This window comes from Epinephelus moara, chromosome 17 (assembly GCF_006386435.1).
Source record: "Epinephelus moara isolate mb chromosome 17, YSFRI_EMoa_1.0, whole genome shotgun sequence".
NCBI lineage: Eukaryota > Metazoa > Chordata > Actinopteri > Perciformes > Serranidae > Epinephelus > Epinephelus moara.
The window spans coordinates 5,975,075-6,002,625 of NC_065522.1; the positions used below are offsets into that span (position 1 = coordinate 5,975,075).

Below are 27,551 nucleotides of genomic sequence, written 5' to 3' on the forward strand. Positions count from 1 at the left end.
AACCACAAACAGCCACAGCATCAGATAGGGAGTATATATTCAGCATCTGTCATCTTAGAAAAGCCAAAAGAAAACAGAGTGAGACTGCGAGAGAGAAAGAGAGAGCATGCGAGCACGAGAGAAACGCAACATTGATTTACAATTGTGGTGACCTCCTCCTAGGCTACCTTTGCATCATCAGCCCGTGGAGGTCTGCTCGCATTTCCTCATATTGGGCCACTGCGAGCAGACCTCCCGGACCAAAACATCAGTTTCCTCCTGGGAGAAGTTTGGCCGTCTGATGCTGCTGCTCTCTTCTGCCATGGCGAATTGAGTAAACTCTCATTACGCCTTCGCAAGGCGCATTTAAGGGTGAGGAGAGGGGCTCATTTGATTGGTGTAATGTGTGTAAAACCCACTCCACGCCTTCTCTCCTCCCTCTTTCCGACTTGCACAGGTAGGAGGGACGGAGGTGGGAAAGAGGAGTAGCTGCGCCAGGCGCACGGTGTGCCAAACTTGCAAAATCCGCCTGGCCACACCCAGTTGGCCAAGTGCAGGTGTGCTGCGCCCCCGCCTGGCCTGGTCTGCGAAACTAGAGCCCTAAGTTTTTAAAGGGTCCTCTGGTAGCTGCAAAGAGACCAGCATTACGTAGGACCCAGTGAGGCTCAATGGCTGATAAGGGTCACTATACTGCAGATATTTTAGTAAGAGAGACAACTAAAGCAAGTCTGCCTGGAATGTTTACGACTGGGTTTGTTTAAATTTTTTAGTGGATATGTTAGTTTCACACACAGGACGATGATTATGTTTAATTTGCAGGTAGCATTAGCTCACGAGCAAAAACCTTTAAAAAATGTTTAATTCTATCTCTTGAATTGCATACAAGCTTCTTATGAAAACATGACACTATCTAAATCTAGACCTATTGAGTGTGGAGTCCCACAGGGCAGCGTTTTGGGTCCTATTTTATTTTTTATGGCTTTTTAATGATCTGATGACAGTTAAGAGATTCATAGAGATTTAACTTTATAACTGCTTTATCAATGAAAGACAGAATCTATTAGTTCTGAAGGGAAGTTCGGATAGACACCTAAGTTTGCAGATAAACTTTAAGATACATTGTTTTCAGCTGCACAAGCCACATTATAACCTTGATACCTAATTCATGTGCACATTTTTATTGTGACCATTTAAGAATTCATTGAGAAGAGGGTTTATTTTAACAAGAACTTACTCAAACAGTTCAAGTAGCTTAAAAGTACAAAAAACTGTTGCCTGGCTGATACGGGACTTTTCAGGCTGATACCAATATTTTACTAAACAAATAAATAAAATAGAAACCAACATTTTTGATACAAATTCTTTCAAGTAGTTTTTTAAGATTTGTGACCAAGATTGAGACACAACATATATTTGATTTTTCTAGACTGCAATTTTATCTGCGATAAGCTAATAGCAGCTGATACAGTATATCAGCCCAGACAGGTCACCAGTAAGGCTTTTAAACAAACTGTGCCAGTGTATTCATGGAAATACTTTTACTGATTAGAAACACTCATAGCTATTCACAAGAGGTAGTTCAACAAATTGTATATCATGTTGTTTTAAGACTTTGACAGGTAAAAGCATTTCTTTATTCTGCTGCAGCACGATGGAATAATCTTTCTACAAGTCTAAAGTTGATCACATTAGAGAGCATCTTCAAAGTGCCCTGTAATGACATTCAGTCATTTCTAGCTTATTATGTATTGCAAAGAGAGTCTGGACCATTAATCTTAGTCACTTCACCTTTGTATATATGTATGATAGTGAGGTGTTATTTTTAGTGTGAAATATCGGAGGACCACATACTGGGAATAAGCTGTAAGACTTTGTTGTTTTTGAGGATTGTAACTTATGCAGTGCAGTTGTACAATATAATAAATACATCCAAAATAATCATTTAAAGTTGATCTATAATTATCAGCTACCTGCACAAAAAAAGCCCTTTAACCATCATATACATGTTTTGTTTTTGGCTCCTTTGGTGTTGATGGATAGATGGCGCGACTTCAACTTCCAGATGAGAAGGAAATGAAGGGCTTAGCAGGGAGAGAGGTGCAGAGATATCAGCAGAACGACAGATCAGTTTGATGCAACACAGTGCCTGTGTTGCAACATCTGCCTGAATTGAGATCAGTCTGCACGACGTGAATGTTCTCAAGCTGACTTTTGCTCGTATGGAGATTTCATGGAGCCTGACTGTCTCGCCTCACTAGCCTTGTCCAGACAGAAAATAAATTGAGGCTTTGCTCCATAGGTTGTAGCAGAACATTATTTCTGTTCCTTTCATCAGAGTATAAACCTATAAAGACTATAAGTCCTCTGCACACAGCACTGAGATTAGTCATAATCACTGGTATTATAGAAATAATTCATTAGCAAAGTGATATTTCCTGGTAATTGAATTCAGGAAGCAAACTGAGAATGTGATCTTGGAATGCCTTTGATTTTCTTAGAAACCAAACAATGCATTTAGTTCCTTCAGACTCTCTCTGTTTCTGAGCAAACCAGAGCTGGTCCAAACACTCACAGACACTTTCTCCATCAGACATGGTTCAGTGAGCCTTTATCCCACAATCTGCCAGGTTCAAGATTGTGGGTGTGAGATGAAGTCATATCTAATTTAAGTTGACTCCTATTTGACATGTGTTGGCCTGAAAAACTAAGGTGCAAAGAATTTATTTACAGTGGTTGACCCTGAGGGCTTGAAGTTTGTTTAAGTGCAGGTGAGAAGCTTAAAGGGATAGTGCACCCAAAAATGAAAATTCAGCCATTATCTACTCACCCTCATGCCGAGGGAGGCCCTGGTGAAGTTTTAGAGTCCTCACATCCCTTGCGGAGATCGGCAGGGGGAGCGGCTAGCACACCTAATGGCTGACGGCACCCCAGATTAACGTCCAAGAACACAAAAGTGAAATCACAAAATATCTCCAAGATGCTCATCCGTAGTGATACAAGTGTCCTGAAGCCCAGACCTAAAAAGTTGTTTCGAAAAACGTCATATGAACTCTGTTTTTAGCATCATTGTAGCCTGTAGCTCTGACTGCTTCTCTCCGATCTCTGCAAGGGATGTGAGGACTCTAAAACTTCACCAGAGCCTTTCTCGGCATGAGGGTGAGTAGATAATGGCTGAATGTTATTTTTTGGGTGCACTATCCCTTTAAACATATGCTGGGGCACTTGAATGATGATCTACCTCAAAGTTCAAACAGCTTCCAAAGTGTCTGAGGCAAAAATGTTGTGTAGAATATGGGGGTTAATTAGGAGGTCTCAGACCCCATGGGATGCCCAGGAGACGTCCCAATCGAATATTTGGGGAGTCTTTTTTTATTATTATTATTATAATTATTTTTATGTAGCCTATAATGGCTAGGCTGCTGACATATGGAGACTAGAGCGAGTTGTAATTCTGCAAACTATACAAATAATTAAAGAATAATAATAATCCAGAAGAGTGCAGACCTCCCCTAAGGCTAAATGCCCTATCTGTCATTGTCAACAAAAGTAAAAGAATGTTTGTGTATCCGCCCTGTGATTCAGATCAGCTCCGATGTGAATCTGAAATGTAATAGGATTTCCTTGGCCCATGCTTCACCTCTCCATCAATTTACATGAAAAATTGTGTGGGTAGTTGTTCTTTAATCCTGCTGACAAACAATAACCCCCTTGGCCGAGGTAATAATAAGGGTTTAGTACCATTCACATTTAAACTGACACTAGTGCCAGTGCTTGGAATATGGTACCTGTAACCAATGGTAATAGTTTTCAGTTTTTAATAACAAAATTGTAATTTCAGATGTAAAACAAGTCCGAGTTTCTCAATTTAATCACTGGTATTTATTTAGAACATTATGTTTCCTTAGAAGATTTTACACACAATACAAAATGAAACCCCTCCCCACTTTATCCTCCTAAACCCATCCCTGCAACACCCAGCCTATCAGTCTATCATCAGGGCATGTCGCAAGAATGCAGTTGTGTGTCTTGAAGGAGTTACAGTTAAGTAGTAGTTTTTTTTTTTTTTTACATCAGTCTCACATTTTTGGTTTATTGTTGAAAGCTTCTCTCTCACTCAGATGTGATCTCAGGTACTGCAAAACAGCACAGATTGAGTTTATGTGAATTGTTACCCAGGACTACTGACATTATTCTCATGGTAACCTTAAAAGCATTAAGTTTGGTACCAAACCCAATTAATAATCCATTCTGAACTCTGTGCCTCTGCTCCTCTTCTGCATATCTGTCTTTTGTCCTTATTTCCTGAAGTTCGGAAACAGTCTTTATAACTCACAACAATGTAATAGAACATGAGGTTTAGAGGTGTGCTGCTATTATACAAATGATCTCTGTGAATAAACTGTGTGTGTGTGTGTGTGTGTGTGTGTGTGTGTGTGTGTGTGTGTGTGTGTGTGTGTGTGTGTGTGTGTGTGTGTGTGGGTGGATGTGTGTGTGTGTGTGTGTGTGTGTGTGTATGTGTCTGAGCAACAGGAAACACAAGTGAAATTAATTTATTGAAAACATGGAGGGTTCTTCTGTCACTGCGTTTATTTATCTTTTTTTTTTTTTTTGAACATTCATTTAGTTCCATGTTGTGTATCTGTACAGGTGGACTATGTAGTACACAGCAGTCTGTTCAGAGCTTATTTGAGTAGCCTACTGTTAAGGTCATGATTATATTAACATGTCGTGTCAGTCAGTTTTGGGACAGTTGCAGGTAGCAGGTTGGTTCCAAGGAGCATTGCAGGTGCGCAGTGGATTTGCAATGAAATTAAAAGATTAAAAATGTCTTTCCACTTTGCCTAATCTGTAAAATCTTTTTTTTTTTTGCTGCATACAGATCTAGGATGAGTTTTATGCCTCAACCATAAATCCGTCCCATTCTTGTGAACACAATATCTTTAGATCACATGTGTACTGTGTGTTGTGTCAATGTAAATGCAGTACGTATGCACTCTGAGCCCAAGACGAATTTCCTGCAAAGGACAATAAAGTTTATTTGATTGATTTGATTTGACATGAGGAAATTTCTTCAACTTTAGCACAAATGTCCACTTGGACTCAATGAACTGATGAGATTTTGTTGGTCAAAGGTCACTGTGACTTCATCTGTCTCATTCTTGTCAACACAATATCTCAAAAACACCTAGAGGGAGTTTTTGTCCAATTTGGCACAAACGTTCACTTGAACTCAGCAATGAACTGCATAGAATGTGGTGGTCAAGGATCAAGGGTCACTGTGACCTTGTCTGTCCCACTCTTGTGAATTTGATATCTCAAGATCACCTTGAGGGATTTGTTTTTCAAATTTAGCACAAATGTTCACTTGGACTCAATAATGAACTGATTAGAATTTGGTAGGCAAGGGTCAAAGGTCACTGTGACCTCATCTGTCCCATTCTTTTGAGCCTGATATCTAAAGATTGCCTTGGGAGAATATTTGTTATATTTGGCACAAACATCCACTTGGACTCAGGGATGAACTGATCAAAAATTTGCAGTCTAAGGTCAATGTGACCTCGCATCTGCCCCATTCTCGTAAACGCAATATCTCAAGACGGCTTTGAAAAAGTTTACTCAAATTTGGCAGAAATGTCCTGTTGGACCCAAAGATGAACTGATTGGAATTTGGTGGTCAAAGGTCAAGGTCACTATCCTCACAAAACAAGTTTTTGGCCATGACTTAAGAGTCTATACACTAATCATGACAAAACTTCACACAGATGTCCAATAGAATAAAATGATGAAGTGATGACATTTTTTTATCCAAAAGGTCAATGGTTGACCTCACTGTGACATCGCAATGTTCTGCAAAAACTCTTTTCTGGCCATTATTCAACATCATATGTCAGGAACAGATGGGGAGACATATGGTCAGACACTGAATTGGTGACATGATTGTATAGATCTTCTGTGCTGTTGAGGGAAGATGTGTGTGAAGCATTCATGTTTTCACAGACATGGATATAAACTGTGAGTGGAACTTGACTGGTTTGCGGAGGCATACAACCGTGAAACAGTAACTCTACTGTTATTTTTGTGTTGAGTGATGAGTTCACAAGTAAACACAAAAACACAGACTGAGAAAGTCCAGGGGTGTCTCCACAGCTTAATATCTTTGTAACAAGCTGGTCAAACAAACAAACTGGTTTGAACTAAAACTGTTGGACCTGCAAAGGTAAAATAACCTGCTGCAAACATGTCCGATTTACCAACTTTGGTCACACAGCTTGAAGTGCAGATGGGATCCAGTCTCTGCATGTGACGGTGCTTTTCTGCACAGTAGGCCCTCACAGATGGCAGGTTGTTCCCCACGCAGCTGAAACAAGGCCTGGGGGGCCAATCTCTTGGACTGCATCCACATCACATCCTCTACCTGTAACCAGACTAATTGCTGAGGGTTGGCAGGGATGGTTCTCACTAACAATTGATTTGTATGTTGGCTCAAACAGAGCTCTCACTGCTGCTGCTGCTGCTGCTGCTGCTGCTGCTGCTGCTGTTCAAATGAAAGAGATCATTTCACTCTCTGATGAGCTGACAGAGACTTTTGAATTGTCAAAAATCGACATGCAGGCATAATTTTAAACCTTGTGGTGATAAGTCCCTTTTTAGCATTAACAGCAGGTCTTGAGGCGCCCAGGCAGACCTGCTTTCATAAATCATGAAAGGTGTGATACATTTGTTCTTTAAAGGTTGAAAGTGTTAGTTTCTTATGTCTTTGTCCTCCTCTCTCTTTCTTTTTTTGTCCTTTTGTTGAAGTAAGAATACAGTAGTGAGAAGAGTGAGGTAGGTGTACTGGCAGCTCGGCTGGTTTTAACTTAAGGGGATTCAAAACTCTCTCGCTTCCTTAGTCTTTATATTTCTCAGCAAAGTGAGCAGAGGTTCAACAGTCACTGCTGCCCTCCTGTTTGTAGTTCATTAGGGCTGTAAAAGCACACAAAATCCAGCTTTATGGTCACAGTTGGGTGCGTTTTTAGTATAGACTGGAAAACAAAGCACATAATGTATCATTTTTGTCACTTGTTTTGAAAAATGGTTGCTCATTGACCGTGGTCTTCACTTTAAAATTATTGCAGTCAAATGCTGGCATATGGTCAGTAAGTAAGTAAAAACAAAGACAAATAGAATTTATAGCTGTAAAGACCTTAAATAACCCATTAGAGCCAGCAGTGCAGTTGTTCTCCTGTACACACAGCGCTGTTTTATTGTGTTAACATGTTGATGTATCTGATCAGGGCGGTGTGTAAACATTGGCTCTGTATGATAACAAGGCTCCAGCAGTGAGTCACTGTAGTGCCACCTGAACAGCTTTGAATTGACACACATGTCCATCACACCCCTGAGCAGCCTGCCTTCTCCTGATTAAAGGTTTTCAAATTCAGCTTCTTTTGTTGTGAGTCATTTAATTTCAGATCTTCATCAGGATATTGAAGTGGTAAAGCTCCACCATCAAGCAAGCGGCACACAGCTTTGCTGAGTTGTATTGATTGGTCATTGTTCAGATACAGTGGGTAGTGTTTTTACCGGCAGCTGTAGCCGTGAAACAGCACATGGCCTGCTTCAGGGACACTTGCACCACCGAGTCGATCCAGCACATTGATTCATCACTGGCTGAACCAGCGGCATATCTGCGTAAACATTATCGTAGCTTTTGAAAGCTTTCCTCCAGATGAATTATGTATGAAATAAGTATTGATTGCTATTCTTTTCTCTTTCAGGATCACTGCTTCTACCACGGCCATGTGAGAGGACATCCAGAGTCCTGGGTAGCTCTCAGCACGTGCTCAGGAGTCAGGTACAGGAAACACTGCCACAGTGTGTTTGTGTTATTTATGTTTGGGTAAAGCTGCACTGATTTGACCAAGACAAATTACAGTAGATCACATACTGTATTCAAAACTGAAAGTGATTTAGATGCTGGATCAAGCGGCATGCTTAGTCAGGTGTCACTATGGCTCATGTCTGTTTAACATGGATTTCTGTCAGCATCTCAATTTTTGGTCATTCTTGGGTTCAAACAAAGTCTTGGCTTTCAGAATATGAAACTCTGAAGCTTGGAAAAGCACGATGACAAGCTAGCAGCGGACACTTGTCAACCACGCTCTGGTGTTACTTAGCACCACTCTCCCTCCCTCTGAGTCTCCCTGAAATTATGAATGAAAGGCTTAACGTTATAGTAACAAGCCACTGTCCAAGACAGTGGGTCTTTCAGGATATAAACACCTCTTAAATCCCGCCAAGCCTGTTCTAAGCAGCTTAGCATCATGCAACAAAATATAACACTAAATGTTTAATCTTTTGTCAATACAGACATGCTACACATCATTAGCTCTGTTAGATTCACCACAATTCAGTCATTAATTTCAAATAATGGAAACAATGAGCACCAAAGTATAATTTATTCAGATTTACCAGCATGGTAAACAAAAGAGATGAAAAAATAGTATTGACTTCCTAAGCTGTCTAAAAAGTCTGAATGAATGTCCGTTCCTCTGTTATTTATATTCCTCAAGTCCATGACGGTCCACCGATCAAAAAAATCAAAACTAAACCAAGTTGTGAATATGTTACATCCATTGCTCACTGTCTGCTAACTTTGTTTGACATAAACAAATGTTTTCTCTTCCTCCTGCCCCGTGTTGTTGGCCATGCTTGTTTTTGTTGCCTTGCTGGCTACAAAATAAATGTGTCCCTGAGCTTTTCTGTGAATTTTCACTCCTGGACAGCCCCAAGAATATAGTTTGCACTCCCAGTTGGAAGGCCATTGGGTGACCTTGCAGCCACCGTACCACAAACTTTGAAGGCCTTTTTCTCAAAACCATGACTCTGTGACAGTCATTATGTAATGTGTTTTATTTTGCTCAATATTTGTAGCACAAAAACAGTACTGATATCATTAGAAAGCTAATAATCCCCTTTTTCAAACACTACATAAAGCTCAAAGGGTCAGTGTGACTGACAGTGATAGAGCAAGTCATAAGTAAGCTGACACATTGCACTGTTTCCTCTTGGTGTTCTAAGACATGTACCACATAACTGGTTCTACTGCAACTAATCATATAGACAAGATGCCCCCAAAATAATGGAACAGGTCTGCGGCAATGCTAGCAGTTCTGTGAGGCTGTACTTGTAGCACAGTGTGGTATTAGCTAAATGCTAATATCAGCATGCTAGTATGCACACAATCTGCTCATTTACATGCACCTAATTAACCTGGTTACAGTCGGTGTTCTCCAGTGAACCTATTTCTTAAACATACAATAACAATAACTTTTTTTGGCCACTTGGGGGCAGCAGAAACACTCTTTGAACACAACACTAACATATTGTTAGCTTTTAGGTCGATATGTTGAACTTGATAGCAAACGTTTGCCTATTTACACACCCAGCAGTTAAAGAATGCCATTAGCATTCATTCTGAGTCATGTTTTTTTCCACCTGATGAATGTTAGTCCAATATTTTCTCACTTTTAGCTCTGTTTTTGGTCACCACCAACTCCTGAGAAAAACATCTGTCTCTTTAGCTGCTAAATCCTGTACTACGTTCACCAGTTGTCAGCGACTGTGCCTGTCTGCTGTTTGGGGCTAAACAGGTAGTGTACAGTGGTTTTATCAGAGCTTTTGTCTGAGAATAGCTGCCGTTGCTGTAGCTGGAAACAATGCAAGAGCTTTGAGTGAACCAAAACATTTACTGCTCAACAGACTTTACTGAACATAGCCAATGGCAACTGTGGACTAAGGTGATAATTCTCTAGATTCCACACGACCCTACACCCCATCACCCCTTTCATAATGTTATTTCATACATTGTTATTGTCAAACTGTCAATAACAGCCACTTTAATATGACCTCAAGGGATGGGATTAAAGGAATGTGTTTATACCAGCTGGATTTCTCCAGGGGAGAGCAGTATGCAGTACACATGTATACAGGAAACCGTGTCTCTTACTTGAGGGACTGACACATCGTCCACAAAACTGGCATATTCTTCTTTTATTTATGTATCCAAGGGGAGACAAATCTGAGAGAGGAAAGCTTTTACCTCTGCGGGTGTCTTGAATGAGTAAGAGATGCTGTTGGAGGTGAGACACAGCTCAGCTGGGTGGTACAGACCATATGTGATGCCTGCCTGTCTGAGCTTGGCCTCGACCGGGGTAAAAGCCACCCTGCAACAACTGAGCTCAGCGCTCATGTCCAGAAAAATTTGAACCCTAACTCTTCTGAGTTTGAGTTTGCCCTTATTTCTGGATACTTGTTGTATCTTATTCTTGTGCAAGTAGTAGTGCAGCTGCACTATTATGGTTTTGGGCAGTCGCCAGGTTTGGGAGTCAGAGACCTATGAGCATGGTCTAGCACCAGAGGATTAGTTACCTCATTGCCCAGAACCTCGTTAAAAAACCAAACCATCAGTGCATTGGGTCTGCCATTTTCAATACCTTCAGGGATCCCTATAATCCTAAGATTCTGACGGCAGTCTCAGTTCTATAGATCATCATTCCAGTCCTTGAGTTTACCAATCTCCTATCTCCCGAAATGGCACTCTCCATCTTGCTGATGCTGGACTCCTGGTGGTTTAGTGTGCCCCCAATCTTTCGTACAGTGGTAGCGGTCTTGGTCTGCGTTGAACAGAAAGATGCTATATTGGCTCTAAACTCTGTTTTTAGAGAGCCAATTATGCCTTTGGTGTCCTGGCAGAGTGCCTCCACACCATCTTTCATGTCAGCATTAAAACTAGCCATCTCTTGTCTGAGTATGTCGCCCAGTCGTTGTCGAGAGGTGGCTAACTCTGCTTTAACTAGAAGGGTGTTCTCTTCGGGTTGCTCTGTAGGAGATTGAGGGTCCGGGTGATGGATGGTAGCGCTAGCATTAGCTATTAGTGTTTGTTTTAGTGCAGGACTAGTTCAACTTTTCTTTTTGGGAGGCACATTAGTGCAGTGGTTAGTATTGTCGCTTCAAAGCAAGAGGGTTTCTGGATTGAACCCGGGTTGGGGGAGCCCTTCTGTGTGGAGTTTGCATGTTATCCCCATGTCAGTGTGGGTTTTCTCTGGGTGCTCTGGTTAATTGGTGACTCTGAATTGCCCGTAGGTGTGAATGTGAGCGTGAATGGTTGTCTGTCTCTATATGTCAACCCTGTGATAGTCTGGCTCCAAGCGCCTGAATGTTTATTAAATTCAGACACTTTGATGCTGTAATCAAAGCTCTGTCCTCTCACTGCTGTCATTATTATTTGACTACCATTCTTTATTTGGGAAAATCTGGTACTTTTCAATGTTATCAGGTGACTCTGAATTGCTATAATCTTCATAGTTTGCCTCCTCACTGGACAACCACATCCCTCCACCTGGCTTCCTTTGATTTGTAGACACAGGAAGCTATTTGTTTATTTCAGTGTCAATAAAAGCCTCATTGCACAGCTTTAATGTTTGCCATTGAGCCTGGAATCTGCCCCCAACACATTTGGTTAAAGTTTTTTTCAGACGCAGAAAGTTAAACTTGCACTGTCAGAACTCTTCTTTTTTTCTTCAGATTGTCATGAAAATGAGTAATTTGATCCTCTTTGGGGATCTAGGCAGCAGTTTTAAAAGTCTTAAATTTTCACAGCCTCAGACAGGTTTTAATGTGAAACGCCTTTCATATTGAAGGCTCAGATTGAAGCCTTCTCCTGGCAAAGATGCTGCACGTCCTGAGGATGTGTGTCCTAAAAATATATATTCATGAGTTTGATCCAATAAAAGAGACATCAAGTTACTGCTCAGTGGGGCTTTAGTTTGAATTAATTCCAAAGCCTCTTCTGTAAATCTAAATAGATAAGAGTTTGAAGAAGTTTTTTATGGCATCGTAAGAAAATCTTTATATTTTTCTGTCTGATAGAGGCTGGTTCAGTGCTGACACGTCCGTCTGCACCCTTCGGTCCCTCTATCCTGATCTGGGAAGGTAGCCAGATGCTGCTTGTTGACAGCAGCTTTGATGGGAACAGAGCAGACGTGGGGGAGAATAGAGCTCTGTGAGCCAGCAGAATGTAAATGCTTTCTAAATGTCCAGTCATTCACAGGGCTGTCCCAGTGTGAGCTGACCCACACTAGTTGATGCTTGGAGTGAAAAACAAACAGAGGTTAAATTAAGTCTTTTACTTTTATTCAGGGGGGTGTTAGTGAATGAGCTGACAGATAACTTGTGTCCTGCAGTTTGCTGAGTGCCAAAATATTTTTTCTACATATTTTTCATGTAACAATATGAGTAAAAGGTGTATTAGAGTTCAATGTTAATTTAGAACAACCGTGGACAGATATCCCCACTTTTCTTTTTGGGAGGCACATTAGTGGTTAGCATTGTCGCCTCAAAGCAAGAGGGTTTCTGGATCAAAACACACCAGTAGTAGACACCTTTTAGCTTGGCTAGAAACAGCAGCTACTATTGATATAGATGACCTAGACTACAAAAAGTAGTCAGTAGCTCCACAGGTAGAAATAACGTGTGTGTGTACCCCAAACCATCAACAGACAGCACTGGTTCAAAACACAGGCACCCCCTAACGTAAGTAACCTTAGCATCAAAATATACCATAATAGTGTATATGAAAGCTGTATAACACAAATGCAAAAACAATACATGACATAAAAGAATTATTCACCCCCCAAATGATCATTTCTTTTTCAGTTACTCACCCTGTGTTGCATTGAAATTGTAATAATGCCTCCAATAAACGAAGAATATTAAAACTGAGAAAATTCTTGATTGTGAGTTTTTCTCATAAATTCAGGGTGAGTAATTGATATACAAATGATCATTTTGGGGGTGAAGCATTCCTTAAACAAGTATAATTGATCAACCAAACAGGATCATGATGAGAAACTCTGCTTAATAATGTATTTCTGTAAAACTTATCAGCAAAGTATTGATCTCAGAGCCTGACAAATACTCACACATTTCATTAAAGAGACATACAGTGTCTCAAATCGCATACTTCTGTACTAAACACTTAGGGCCGAATTCACAAAGAATGAACTGCGGCCGCTGATAGCACCTTGAATTGCACTTCACTTGCACCAGCGCAAACACGCCCACAAAGTTTGGCAGCTGAGTGCAGTTTGCCCCTGATTTGCCCCTGATTGCAATAAGCCACATGGCAAAGTATAAATGCTGGCTTTGTGCCAAGAACACCGTGGCAGAACAATGGCAGACTTTGTTTGGCAAAGTACTGAATACTGTATACCCTCATGTAGTGATGTCTGCTGGTGAGTCAGTCTAACAGTGTCGGATGGGTTGAGGCTGTGGATTTGACCAAGTTTGACCACTTTATCACTATTCCCTCTCACTTGTAGCTGTTTTTTCGTTATCTTTTGAATTTAATATGAATTATGGAACCGTTTTTGTTCACGTTTGTTTCCCCCGTTTCGTAAAATAAATTATTGAAAGTTGCTTTTGAAGTGCGTGACAGAAGTGCGTTTTGAGAACGACCGCAGACTGTCACCTGTTCAACGCATCAATATCTTCGGATGCCATTAAAGTAATAATGATTATAATAATAATGTCAAAATATTATTTACAGACTGATTTAACAGACGATCACTGCTGCCACGATCACTGGAAAGTCTGGGTGAGAGGCTTCCACAGAGGAGCGCCCAGTTTGCACCAGCTTTCTAAAGACGTTATTTACTTCACTCAAGCTGCGTGTGGCTATTAGCGCTGGTGTTAGTGAATTAGACGTTGTTTATCAGTGAGGCTCATTTGCATAGAGAGGGGCAATTTTCGCGCCAAATATATGCATATTACCTCATTTAAATATGTGCAAATAACAATATGCATATTACCTCATTTAAATATGTGCAAATAACACCGGAGCACCGAGCCGCAATCTGCTTGGCAGCACAGTTAGTGGAGCATTTCACCCTCTCCGCGTGCTTTGTGAATTAGACGGTATCTGTTTGCTCCATTTTTACCGGTTTAGCGGCCGCAAAAACCACGCAATCCTTTTGTGAATTCGGCCCTTAATATTTTGAATGCACAAGTGTCCTTAGTGCGTTCACACTGCATAGTATAGGAAAATGCTGTGTAGTACTGGCATACTCAAAACAGTCCAAAAGTTGAGCGTGGAATGATGGACACTTCTCAGGCCTCTTTTACACCGCAAGTGTTGCGTTCGCGTAGCACTCGTAAACGGTCGCTGTTTACTCGCGTTTTCATTTCGTTCTACGCGCTGCTCGAATTGCGCTGCTTTCGCAAGCAAGCTTGAAAATAGAGGAGACGCCAATTTTTTGCGCGTGTGCAATTTTTAAACGTGTGCTGCCGTTACGCTTGTGGACCGCTTAGCGAACGCATCGCTTGCGGTGTAAATGAGGCCTCACCCCCAACGGTCGGCATTTTTGTCATGTCGCAAACTTTTTGACGTCACGGCTTGGGACAATGAGGAGCCTGCTAGTTATACAGTACATGTTTCTTGCACTAAGTACCAATACTTTTGTCAAATAGAAGCTGTCAGTAATGTTTGTTGGTAATGATTTGGTACAGCGAACAATAATGCAAGTGCTATTGTTTGCATGCTAACTAATTAGTCAGCAAGTTAACATTAGCTGTTTGTTTGTGTATCTGTTAGCTTGCTAGCTAATGTTCGCATTTGCTAATGTTCTCCTGGCTATGGCAGCCCTTGTGTTTTTTTTTAGCACTGATGTTGTGGTGTAGCTTTGGTTTATGTGTGGGCAAAGATAGTGGTCAAATGTTAGCAATAATGCTCCACAGTTCATTTGCAATTCGCTGATTAAAAAGAAGAAGTCAAAAAAGAAGAAGAGGCGGGTAAAACTTCCAGTAAGTGCAAAAAGTATGTGATTTGAGACAGCACTACCCTGTTGAAACTAGTGCACCACACAAGAATCATACATAGTGTACATAGTGACATAGACACATTCATAAACACACAGTAACAATGCAAGCTCCTCCCACTTTCAAATTTAATCCTGCAGTTTAGGTGTAAAACCATCCAGCATCTTCGTAATATCCAGGGCTCCAACCACATCACTAGAACTAACTGTTAATTCAGAGCTAGCCAAGGGCTTTCTCTTTGAGATACTGAATATTTTTCATCCATTGCTTTTGCAATTCAGATATTTTAAGGCACATAAAGAACTTTACATGCTGATCTCCTCATAAACTCTCAGTCATGCCTGATTGTTTGGTGTGGTTACACCCATCAGTGAGGGTCGGTGTGGTCAGATTTGAAACAGACTTGAAACTTTGAGTCAGAGAGGCAAGCAAAACTGTTTTACAGCCAGCTTAAGTTACTCCTCAAAACCACTGTGTGTAGAAATTGAAAATGTGAGAACTCAGACTTTGGTGCCCCCAGTGGTTGTGTTAAAAAACACAATGTAGCAGACAGTACACACTGCTGTCCTCCAATATGGACCTGAGTTGTGGGCACTGAGAATAGTGGACTAAAAGTATCATAGACTGCACCATTTTTCACCAGGATTGTTCTGAAACAGAACAAAACACACGTATAGGAGGGCTTTAAGTTAGGAAATAAGGTTTAAAAAGTCATAAATAAGACTAAGAATCAGGCAGGAAATCATTGCTGATACTTGTTCCTATGGAAACGATTCACACAGTACTCAGAGAGTAATGGGGTTACATGCATTGCCTTATTTGTTATTCATACAGTGAATGTAAATAGGCTATCTTCTGAGGATAAGGCACCTGGGAGAGATGCTGCTAAAATGTGTAAATTTCATAAAATGGATGTTTATCCAAAATAGTTTTCAAAAAGAGTGTTTCCTCAAACAGATTTTCATTCAAATGAGATGTTGTTCCCAGCTGATAGGAAATATGGTCCTCTGATGGTGAGAGCAGCTCTCTGTACTGTCAAAATAACCTCAACTCAAGGTCCACTTACTAACAACCTCAACTCTGTCACTGTCTACATCAGTGAAAGATGATCTTAGGAAGTGATATGTGGCTGAATGCTCTGGAAAAGTTTATGCTGGGTCAAGAGCATAGATGCTCACAAGTCACTTTTTGCAATTCCAAGTCAAGTCTCAAGTCTCTTATGAGCATCTGTCATCTGCTGCTAAAGCTTTATTTATGGAATTCAAAGCACAGTCTGTATTATCATCACTCCTTCATCCAAACAGCATAGTAGTGTAGTGTAGTGTAGTGAATAGTTGTTTGGTATGTGATCATCACTTTAGACAGGCTGTTGCAATGCAATATAAACATGCATAAACACACGATGAAAGCTTTCCTTTAAAGTTAATAACTGCATTTTGCCCCTAAGGAAAATATTGCTAACATTATTAGGCATGCAATAAAAATGGTAACCTCTATTTCAATGACATAGTACAACTATATTGTTTAATTACACTAGGCCTCCAATAATGGCAAAAAAAATATGATCACAACCATTTATTCCATATTGATCAGTATCAATATTGATATCCATCAGGATATGGCATTATCAGGGTTTCCCACACATTAAGTTATTTGTGACGCCCGCCACGATTAAAACATCTGCTGCCACATTGTGATTTTTTATTTATGGAGCTGAACCATTTATGAGGAGCACTGTTGGAATATATATACTGTTCAGTTAGTGAAAGTAAAACTTAACTATTCAGTGAACTGGGTCTAAAAGTTTGCCTCTACAGCAGCTGCTCCTCTCATCCACTGACCTGATCTGATCAGCTCTGATCGGAATGACTGATCACTTATTCCACCTGCGCTGCATTGACAAACCTGTAAAAAGAAAAAGAATTTAGAGAGGGGGCCCACCGGCAAGAAAAAAAGGAAAGTTAGTTCTTCTACATCGCCTCTGAAGAGGAAATACAGTTTAGGTTTTATCTCCTATTTGAAGGAGCAGTGTGTAAGATTTAGGGGGATTTAGTGGCATCTAGTGGTGAGGACTGCCGATTGCAACCAGCTGAAACTTCTCCAGTTTAGAATTTTTTCAGTGTTGATTGTTCAGGAGGTTTTTATCAGGAGCTGAATTATCTGCAGAGGTCTCCTCCTACAGCTGCAAGCTTTGAATCTTGCATCAACAACACGCATCATGTTGTCTTTCTGGCACTGAACAGTTTCCGCTCAGAAAAGAAAAACTGAACTCATCTATTCTGACTCTTCTCTTATTCATGTGCATGTGTTCTTCTTAGGCTCATAAATTATTAACACAGAGTGGTTTTTAAGTGCTAACTGTAAACGTTTCTGTAAAAAGCAGAATAATAGCATAACATAATAATGTCAGAAAGATGTGAAAGGAAACAAATTCACTTCCATTTTATTTGTAAAGCCCAATACACAGATCACAGTTTTGCCTCAGAGGGCACCTAAAATCAGCAGAAAAATGAAAGAGGTTTGGTTTGATTCAGCGGAGAGAAGGGTGATGTGTTCTTCTGTGAGCTATCACTCTTTCTGCTCTGACATCTTTGAACATGTCCTCTGCTAGGTAACAGTGCTTTCATAAACTATGAATCAACAACATCTTTCAGAAAACAACAGCATGACTGCACTGTCCATCGCTCTCACTATGAGATCATGGTTACAGCATGAACAGTGTCCTGGATTTTAACGAGGAGCTGTGAGAATGACTGTTTTTGATTTGAATCCTGGTAAATGCATAGGATGTTTCTATAAGGATAAACGAGTTTTAAAAAGTAACTTGATGAGACTGTTTATTGTGCTGCAGCTGCAGTGCTGTTTGAAATACCTTCCTCATGTTCTCTGTGGATTTGAGGCTTTTCTTTGGAATGGCCAAACTGCACGACCCTGCGGTACTCGCAGGGAACTGATGATTATGCAAAAGAAAAATCTCATGATTGCAAAAATTGCCAGTTACCAGAGGCTCCTGCTGCCAGGATAATAAAGTTTGGGATCAGAACTTTTTGTTCAGGTTTCAGCTTTGACCCTTCTCTGTTCTTATCTGCAGTCCTCCAGCAGTTCTGTGTATTTTCATTTACACTCCTGCCCTGCAGTTCCCAGCTCATTTTCCCTGCCAGCGACTTTCATGCCATAACGAGGTGTTCTGTATAGACTCCGGGTGAATTACATGGTTTTAGGGGAAATTGTTAAACAGCCTTGGACACATAATTACCTAAGAAAAAAACCAACTGTAATTTCTCAAAAAGCATGGCTCCGAGCTCCGCTGTGCCCGCACGATCAGCAGTGTGAATGAACACAATAGCCAGCACAATCCTTTCACAAAAAACATTTTGATTCTCTTTGTACCTTTTGTGTCTGCTCTAAAATAAACAGCAACTCTGACATGATGTTCACAGACAAGGTGAAATAGTTTTTATACGAACTTCAAATGCATGTTGAACCATAGCGAGCAGAACCTGCACAAACTATTATTTTGTCAATGTCAGGACAGAGATGGATATTCAAGAAAGGTGTATGCTTGCAGAATCTGTTTGGTGCCACAATAAGACTTTGTTTTATAGAGGTGGGAATCACCAGAGGCCCCCTGATACAATATTATCAAGATACTTAGTTTGGGATACAATATTATTGTGATTCTAAATAGTTTGCGATATGCTGAGTAATGTGACAACATATATTGCAATTTGTTTCCTTTTTCAACTGGAAATGAATGAAAAACTTTGTCAGCCCCTGTTTTTATCTAATGAGATAAAACTTGCCACTTCACCGTGGCATCATAATATTCTGTGAAAAAACACCTTTCTGGCCATCACACATCATCATAACTCAGAAACAGAAGGGGAGACATTTGGTCCATATGACTCTACATGTTTATTTTGATGTTCGTATTAATAAGTCAAATTTGTTCATCTTAACAGGTAAAAATATAACATCTTAACACATCAAATGTGCGTTAAGACAACAGAAAATGCCCTGTTAACAAGAACATGTATGTGTCTGAGGACGTTCAGAGCATTAAAGCTTCCATGCCATTGGTTGGTTTTAACATACACACGCCTTTTTGACGTAGCGACTGTGTTGGCCAATGTGGGCTCTTGTTAGTGAGTAGGCTGCATCTTCTAGGCAACTTCAATTTAGTATTTGGGACAGTTCATTTTGTGCAGGTGGGATAAATACTGTCATGAACTCCCGGTGACTGCCACATACCACCTTATTCCTAGCCCCATGATACTGCATAAATTATAGACCATTTCAAACTTGACAACATAAACATTCTAATGGGTCTCTTGGTACTTCCTGCTAGAATGTTTGTTAATGCAGTAACTGACAGGAAGTGCACAGGGACCAAAGCTGTTGCCCTAGCAACAGAGCATCAGTGAAACAGTCTATAGGCACGGCTTCCAGCAGTGAACTGGAACTGGCGTTTTCCTATTGTAACGGTACAGAACGGTATGCTAACGGTATGCTAATCCTCTTCTAGAGCGAAATGTGGAACACACCACCTATTACACTTCAAACAGTATAACATGATTGTACCTCTGTCATCTCTGAAAGCCATCTCAAGGCCCGAACATACTCGGGCGTACTATTAGCAGAGCGGACTCCGCGAGGAATGTCCGCAGTCATTCGGGCTTTCATAGTCGAGTGCACTTCCGCGTTGTAGTTTCCTGTAAAAATGTCCGTGAAAAATCCCCACGATGTGAAAAATACATGCCGAGCAGTCACTGGTGCGCGGAGTGGAGTCCGCGCGGTCGTAAAATCTGAGCTTTGCGTGCACAGGGATTGCGGACGTCAGCTTTGAGTCCGTTCTGCATACGTTCCACCTGAGTATGTTCGGGCCTTTAGAGCATTGGTTGTTTTCCTTTTTATCCATGCGTCTTAGCAATTAGCTTGCCTTGCTCTGTTAGCATATTGTTAAATTTAACAGAGCCCAAGCTAGCTTGCAGTAAACATCTACTCCTAAAAGATGATTTCTTACAACTCATAAACACAGAGTAATACATGAGGCAAACAATTTACATAATTCTTTATTAATGATAGTTGTAAAGTGAGTAAATGTGATGTTTGCCAGCTAATGCTCTGCTTGCCTTAATTACACATTTTTATCATTGCTGACTTATTTAAATCAGACAAGTGAAACATGACGCTGAATTCAGCAGCAGACCTCAGTTATAATCAGTAATATAAGGCAGAAGAAAAACAAGTAACTTTAGACATTTATTTTATATAATATGAAAGAATTCTGGCAAATCAGTTACAGACTCAGAATTGATAACTAAGCACTGTTTCCAATGTAGGCTACTCGAATTGAATTCTGCCATCCAGTGGACACGTAGCCCACAATATACACCGAATACTGTTTCATCAGTTTCTGAAACTGGTGAAATGGTTGTATCCATTATTAGGCCTACATGTCTTAAGATGTCATAAATACACTTGTTAACAGGGCATTTTCTGTCATCTTAACGCACATTTGACACAAAGATGTTATATTTTTGGCTGTTAAGACAAACAAAACTGACTTATTAATAAGAACATCAAAATAGCAGTTTAAAGCCCTGCATCCATGTTTTCACAGACATGGCGCAGGGCTGCCAACTTTTCAAAAAACCTTGGAGTGAGATTTGGTGGGGCCAACCAAAATTTTGCCATATACACTGCAATTTTTTGTATGGCCCATTCAGCGTCATTACCATACAGCAAAAACTTTTTTTTTTTAATATACCATTTTCCATACATCAGGAGTTCTCAATGTATTAGCCTAACTCAGAGTGTACCAATTGAACTAACTGACCCAACAGTAAGACACAAGACACAGCATGGCTCAAATTTGTGCATGTTTACTTTGTTACTTTAGTCATCAAACAGTAAACAGATATGCAACATAATGCAAGAAACATTTAAATAAAAATGAAAACCCCCAAAAGCTATGTTATTGTGACATTTTTGAACATCCCCAAACTACATGCAGCTAATACCAATTTAAATAAAAAAAAATAAAAAAAAATAAAGTTTAACCATTTATACAAACAATTCCCAAAATAGGGAGGCTACTGTCAAAGTCCTTAAGATCTGTGTGCTTTGTTGTACTTGCTTGTGGCCTTTTTTGAGGCCTTGATGATTTCTGGGGAGGGCTCCTACGTGAAGCAGGACTCCAGGCCAGCCATCTTTATTGTCATTATTGATGACAGGGTTCCATCCAGAGCCAGGCTGTTCCTGGTTTTAGTCTCTCTCTCTGCATCTGCATTGGAGTGGGGTAACACCAGGACCAGCTTTGCCAATGGTGGCAGCCTCATGAACAGACTTAACCCTGTCACCTATGAAGAATGAACCATGAACACAGTGGGGAAAAAAAATCTCACATTCCTTTGAAAGATGAGTAAAGGTTGATAATTAATTTTGTCTAAAACAAAATGTACACACCTACCTGTTGATGCTTTATACATACATAACAAATTATTCTAATTTGTACATACAATGTATACAGTAATTAATATACAATTATAAAGCAGCATAGAGGAATGGTTTTGTATAGATAAAACAGACAAAATTAATTAGGCATCAACCTACAGTATATTTTTACAGCTGCATTGAAACCTCAAAATAATATGTACAAAGCTCTGGAAATGCCTTTAAATGGTCTCACAACACACAAAAAACAAATATGCAAATGTTACTTAAAGTTTAAGAGCACAAACACTTAACATACATACCTGAAAAGAGCGGGGGAATTCGATCTTCTTCTTCTTCTTCTTCTTCTTCTCCTTCTCCTTCTTCTCCTTCTTCTGAGTGCAATCCCGGTGTCAATTGGGCCACAGCACCACCAATATCCAATGTAGCGGTCGGGAGGTGTATTGCGCATTGAAACAGGGACTTCTTTTGTTTTGGCGTGTGTCTCACGGCCGATGCGTGAGAGTTGGCAGCCCTGGACATGGATGTAAACTGTTACTGTAACCTTGATGTGACAGGTCTACTAAATAAATGCATGATTAATCAATTATAAGATATTCATACTATTTATATTAGAGTGTGACTGATATTAATTTTTGAGGCTGACATTTTACAATCAAATAATTAACTGGACAGTGGTGGGACGAAGTATGTAATGAGCAACATTGTCAGTGACTTACTGAGCCTCTAAAGTCCCAAAAGGTGATTTTTTTTTTTTTTTGTGCACAAGTTTGTTATCTTTAGGAACATGTTAGTTAATGGTAACAGACGTGCATATATAAAGGGCGTCATGGCTGACCAAAATACATGTCTTTCTGTCATGTTTAAATTCCTTGCCTAAAGTTTCGAGGACTGTCTCTGTATCTTGTCATTCAGGAACTGTAGCTTGCTGTCTTTTTTGTTTTGTTTTTTCTCCCTCCATTGTTCTGCCAACTGTGTTCTTGGCACAAAGGCAACATTATACTTTGCCACATGGATAATTGCAATCACACGCAACAAAAGGGCACATTGCAGTCATCTACAAAACTTTATAGACCTGTTTGCACTGTTTTATCATTAGAACAATATCTTTTGTCAATTAGACCTTGAGGTGGGGCAGATAGTGATTGCAAGTGAAGCACAATTCATGGTGCTATCAGCAACAATCCATTCTTTGAGAATATGCCCCTCAGACTATTGCTCGCTCTCTTTTAAGCCCTCTCCTTGCCCCACTGGGGTTTTTGTAGAGTTTAAGTTTAAGCTCAAGGTGAAACTAACATTTCAGGATAGTGATCTTCAGTTTGGAGCCTCTCCCCTTTAGGATTCTGGTAGAAGGTTAGGGTTACGGGTCAGAAATAAAGAGAGCCACCTATCAGTGGTCAGAGGTCAGACACCATCTGTGTCTGAGACAGTGTGATGGATGAGGGTGTACTGAGGGAATGTAGTTAGTAGATCTTCATAAGAACACAAGTATGTGTCAGAGGAATCGATGGAGCCTCTCAGTCTCTCACACACACTTACACACACACAGTTTGGATGTTTCCCCAGACAGTAACTGTTGCAGAATGACGCTCTTTGCCTGAAATTGCCTTTTTACTGCTCTGTGTTGTCTGGGACAATAATTCTTCTGGCTGCACTGTTCATCATCAGGGCTTTTCTGTCAGGAGACATAGAGGACTTAACTTCAACCATATGTCTCCTCATATTTCCACCTCCTTCTGATTAGGCCATACATTTTATCAATGTCCTTTTTTAACATAAAGCAGATCTTATTAATAAGAACATTTCCACCAGGGATTAACATGTTGTTAACACACTGTAGGGCACAAAGGGAGAGATGTGAGGCAATTGTACTGCGTGAGGTGAACAAGACAGGTGTCCTGAAAACAACGGAAAGTTAGTTATTGTAGTTTGATCAACTTATTTTTGATTAGCAGCTCTCATCAGCCATTGCAGCAGCAGCAATTAAGGTACTTTAAAACTCTAAGCGCCAGTGGCTACAATTAGCATCACCAATTATTATCTCATTATCGCTGATCCGTCACATATAACGTCCATAAATCTGCTTAGAAATCATACAGAAAAAGACACTCCTCATAACTGAACAATGTCCCTGAGAATGATCATATTTTTCTGTCTCCTTGAGTATGAGAGTAATCCAGTGACAGCCGTCTGTCTATCCATGGGTACATGCAAACAGGGGCTGCTATTAGCAAATTCAGAATTCTGCTTCTTGTAATGCTACCAATTAAACACGGTGTAATTAAATATAAGCTAAAACAAACAACAGGCCTCAATGTGTAGCCCACAGCTAACTAACTGACTCCATTACAACATTATACCTTCTGTTGAAAACCTCCACTAAGTTAGAGTAACTGTAATTCCAAAAATTAAAGCATGATGATCCTCCAAATCAAAGTAAGAACAGAAAATAAACAACAGGAGTGAAAAAATTCCAATCAGATTCTGTCTGATCTCAGTATGGAAATTAAGTAGGTGGAGCTGGCAGACTTGTCAAAAAAACACTGTGTCAAGGGAAGCATATTCTCAGGGGACTGGTACGGGGTGCAAAGTCAGGGTCATGTAACAGATGGAGACTGGCAAACGCATCCATTGGCTACTTTTCAGTAGCCTAGCTAACTAGGCTAAAAGCCTAGGTATGTTTGAATTGGAGTAGTTTTGTACAAAGTGTCATCGATCATGTCTGAAGGCAAAAGTGTTTATACCTCTTCCAAATGTCCAGGTTCAAAGGTGCATCAACAATCTGGCGTGAAAGAGAGGGGCAGGACATTATGAATCATACAAGTGGAGATAATGGTGCTCTGTCTGGTTGTACACTCAAAAAGTGACAGAAGTAATTTTAAAGAATGAGAAAAGAGAGTTTCAGAGAAAAGTTCATAGCCTGCCAGTCCGTTCCTAATATCAGGTCATCAAATATCAACGCTTAGTGTGTGATATCCATGCCAAAGGCACCATTTAGCATCTTTATAAAACACATCAGGCTTTCAACTGATTTAAATGTAAACCCACTGCAATACTTGATACTCAGAGCCATGGGTGCAGATCCCGGGGGGGGCGGGGGGGACCTTTCCCCCCCAATTTCTGAAAAACATGAATTGTCCCCCCCAATAAAAATACCCTAAATTATTCAAAATTGAACAAATGTATTTTCAGACTTCCCATTCTTCACATTTTAGATTCACATCTAAAAAGAAATGATTGAAATGGTGGAACAAATAATGTTTGACAAATATATTTCTGACTCCACATTCCATCTCTGGTCTCCTCCACTACAATGCAAATTAATGGGTAGTTTCTTACACAGACGCTGATGACATCAGCAGGCTTTAAAAAAAACGACCCCCTCAATCTTTCTCTCAGCTCTTGAAAGTGGCTGCAGCCTGGGGCTCTGGTAATTTGCTGCAGAAGCAGATGCCTTTCTGTGAGTAATTTTGATCGAAAGTAGAATACTAATACTAGAACAGTAGTGTGCCCATAAATGATTTAAAAACGTAATCAGACTCTGTTTGCCACCTGTAGTGAAGTAACTTCGCTAGAAGCTAGTTTAGCAGCACTAGCTAGCTAGCTAGTACTATTTTCCAGCTAGTGGTTGCTAGCTAGCTAGCTAGATAAAGTTGGTTGCTTGTTAGCACTAGCCCTAATACTTCTACATGCACTAGCTAGATGGCTTGCCTGCTTGCTAGTGCACATTGATCAGGTGTTTGTATATATTAGCTAGCTATGTTACTGTGAAGTTAAGTTGAAGTATTTTGAATCATTCCATAATTAACCAGTGTCTGTCCTGTTTGTATGTGTGGTCCAGGTCACTGTTTCCCAAAGCATGGCAGAAAAAAGGAGAGGGGACATAAGAGATTTCTTTCTTGGGCCAAGGAAAGTTAGGAAGACAGCTGAAGAGGTGGTGAGCAGCTTAAATAACATTACCAGACAAGATGATGGGGAAAGGGAGTCTCAAGTAAGGTTTCATAGTATGATGATTATTTATTTTGAATTGAGAGGCAGAAGAGGACATCAGGGAGAGCGACGTGGTGTAGTGTCAAGCACAGAGTTCAGGTTCAAGCTGCAGCAGTCGACAGGATGTAGAGAGGGAGTCTCCGGTAAGGTTTCACAGTTATAGTAAGAGAGGCCCTGTCATTTTGAGTTAAAAAAATGTGAAGAGGGAAAAAGTAGATGTCCTCTAGAAATGAAGTTGGTATTTATTTTATTTCTTTAGGCAGAATGTTCTCAGTCAGGGCGAGAGGCAGAAGAGAACATCAGGGAGAGCGGCGTGGTGGAGTGTCAGGCTCAGAGTTCAGATTCAAGCTGCAGACCCAGGGAGAGACCAGTGCCAGGGAACAACCAGACCAGGCCAGAGCCCAGATGCAGTACAGGGGTAGAAGGTGGCACAAAACCTTATCAGCCACTCCCAAAACACATAGAAACACAAAAGTTGTCAAAGAGGGTTTTATCTTTTCAAGAAAAATGGTTTCAAGAGTACACCTGGCTACACTACAATCGGCAGGTCAAAGGGGTCTTGTGCTTTTATTGTAACAAAGTGTTTACTGACAGCAGGTCCTCTTTTGGCAAAAAGTGGATGCTGCTTTTGTAACTGAAGGCTTCCGCAACTGGAAGAAGGCTTTAGAGAAATTTGCAGCTCACCAAAAAACCTACTCTCATTGTCACGCAGGAACAGTAAGTGCACATGACTCTAACCCTGTCAGTGTCCAGCTATCCAGCTCATGGGCTAAACAGCAGGAGGAGGCCAGGCATAGCCTCCTGAGAATCGTCAGCTCTGTTCAGTACCTGGCAAGACAGGGTCAAGCCTTGAGAGGTAAATCTGGCAGTGGGAATCTCGAACAACTGTTGAAGCTGAGGTCAGAAGATGATCCTGTGCTGAAAAAGTGGCTGACCCGCACCACTAATTACACCAGCTGTCATGCACAGAATGAGATACTGAATGTAATGGCAAACACTGTCATTCGTGACATAGCAAACACCATCAGGTCTCTTCCCATTCTGCAGTTTTCTATAATTGTAGACGGTACACAAGATATATCTGGTGCAGAGCAGGAGTCTATCTGCCTCCGCTATGTCGATCATGACCTAGTGCCACATGAAGAGTTTATTGGACTTTATGTGGTGTCTGAGACGACTGGTCAGGCCATTGCTGACATGGCCACTGATGTTTTGGTGAGGCTCAACCTACCGATGGCTGGTTTGCGGGGGCAAGGCTATGATGGGGCAGCCAACATGGCAGGCAAATACTCTGGTGCACAGGCTATTCTGAGAAGACAGCAGCCACTAGCGCTGTATGTCCACTGTGGGGCACACTGTTTTAATCTTATTACACAGGCTGCCTGCTCAGCCTCCCCACTGATCCGGGACTCACTTTTTTGGGTCCACCAGCTAGGTGTGCTCTTTGGTCAGTCAGGGAAATTCAAGGCCATGTTTGCAGACATCGCAACAACAGACAACCAGCCTGTGCCAATGACAACCTTGAAACCGCTGTGCCCAACCAGGTGGACTGTCTGGGACACAGCCATCAAGGCTGTGCTTACTCAGTATGACAGAGTTCTCTGCAGCTTGGATAAAATGGCTGGTAGTACATCCAAATCTGCAGCCAGTGCCAGCGGCTTAGCAGAACATTTTAGAAAGGGTAAAACAGTCTTGGGTCTTACACTCGCTTCTGCTGTGGTAGGAGAGCTTGAATGCCTCAACAAATCCCTGCAGAGGAGAACCCAGACTGTCTCTGGTATGCTGGCAGCGGTCGACTGTGTCCACTCCTCTTTCCAGGATAAACGAAATGACCAACACTATGTGACCCTTTTTGAAAAGGCAAATGCTGCAGTGGTTGAGTCTGCACAGATACAACCCATTGAGGTGCCAAACGCCAGACGCTTTTCTGGTGAAGCAGTTGACTACTACCGTGTGGAGTTCTTCAAGGTCTTAGTACTGTGGATGCTCAATTTGCTGAACGCTTTGATCAGGAGAGTTTTAAGGATCTGCAGAAACTGGAGAATATGCTCCTCACTGGGCAGGTGGATGATGTGGTAGACCAGTACCCTGAGCTGAAAAGAGGTGCTCTTGCTGTTGAGTTGCCTTTATTTAAGAGTAAATATGAGTTCAGCTGCAGTAAGGAAGCAGCAGAGGTACTCAGGGAACTGCCTGTAGAGGTGCAGGGACTGTTTGAACAAATGGAGGCTCTGGTTAGACTTTTATTGGTAGTGCCAGCATCTTCCTGTGAA

The 27,551-nt window shown here is 40.9% G+C and overlaps 1 protein-coding gene across 1 annotated transcript in view; it reads left to right on the forward strand.

The window, feature by feature from the left end:
- The window catches only part of adam19a (ADAM metallopeptidase domain 19a), a 283,587-nt gene that overhangs the window by 180,421 nt on the left and 75,615 nt on the right, over positions 1 to 27,551 (forward strand). The window contains exon 5 of the mRNA XM_050067214.1: positions 7,737 to 7,813. Within this exon, the coding sequence (XP_049923171.1) occupies positions 7,737 to 7,813 (77 nt within the window). The remainder of the gene's footprint in view (positions 1 to 7,736; positions 7,814 to 27,551) is intronic.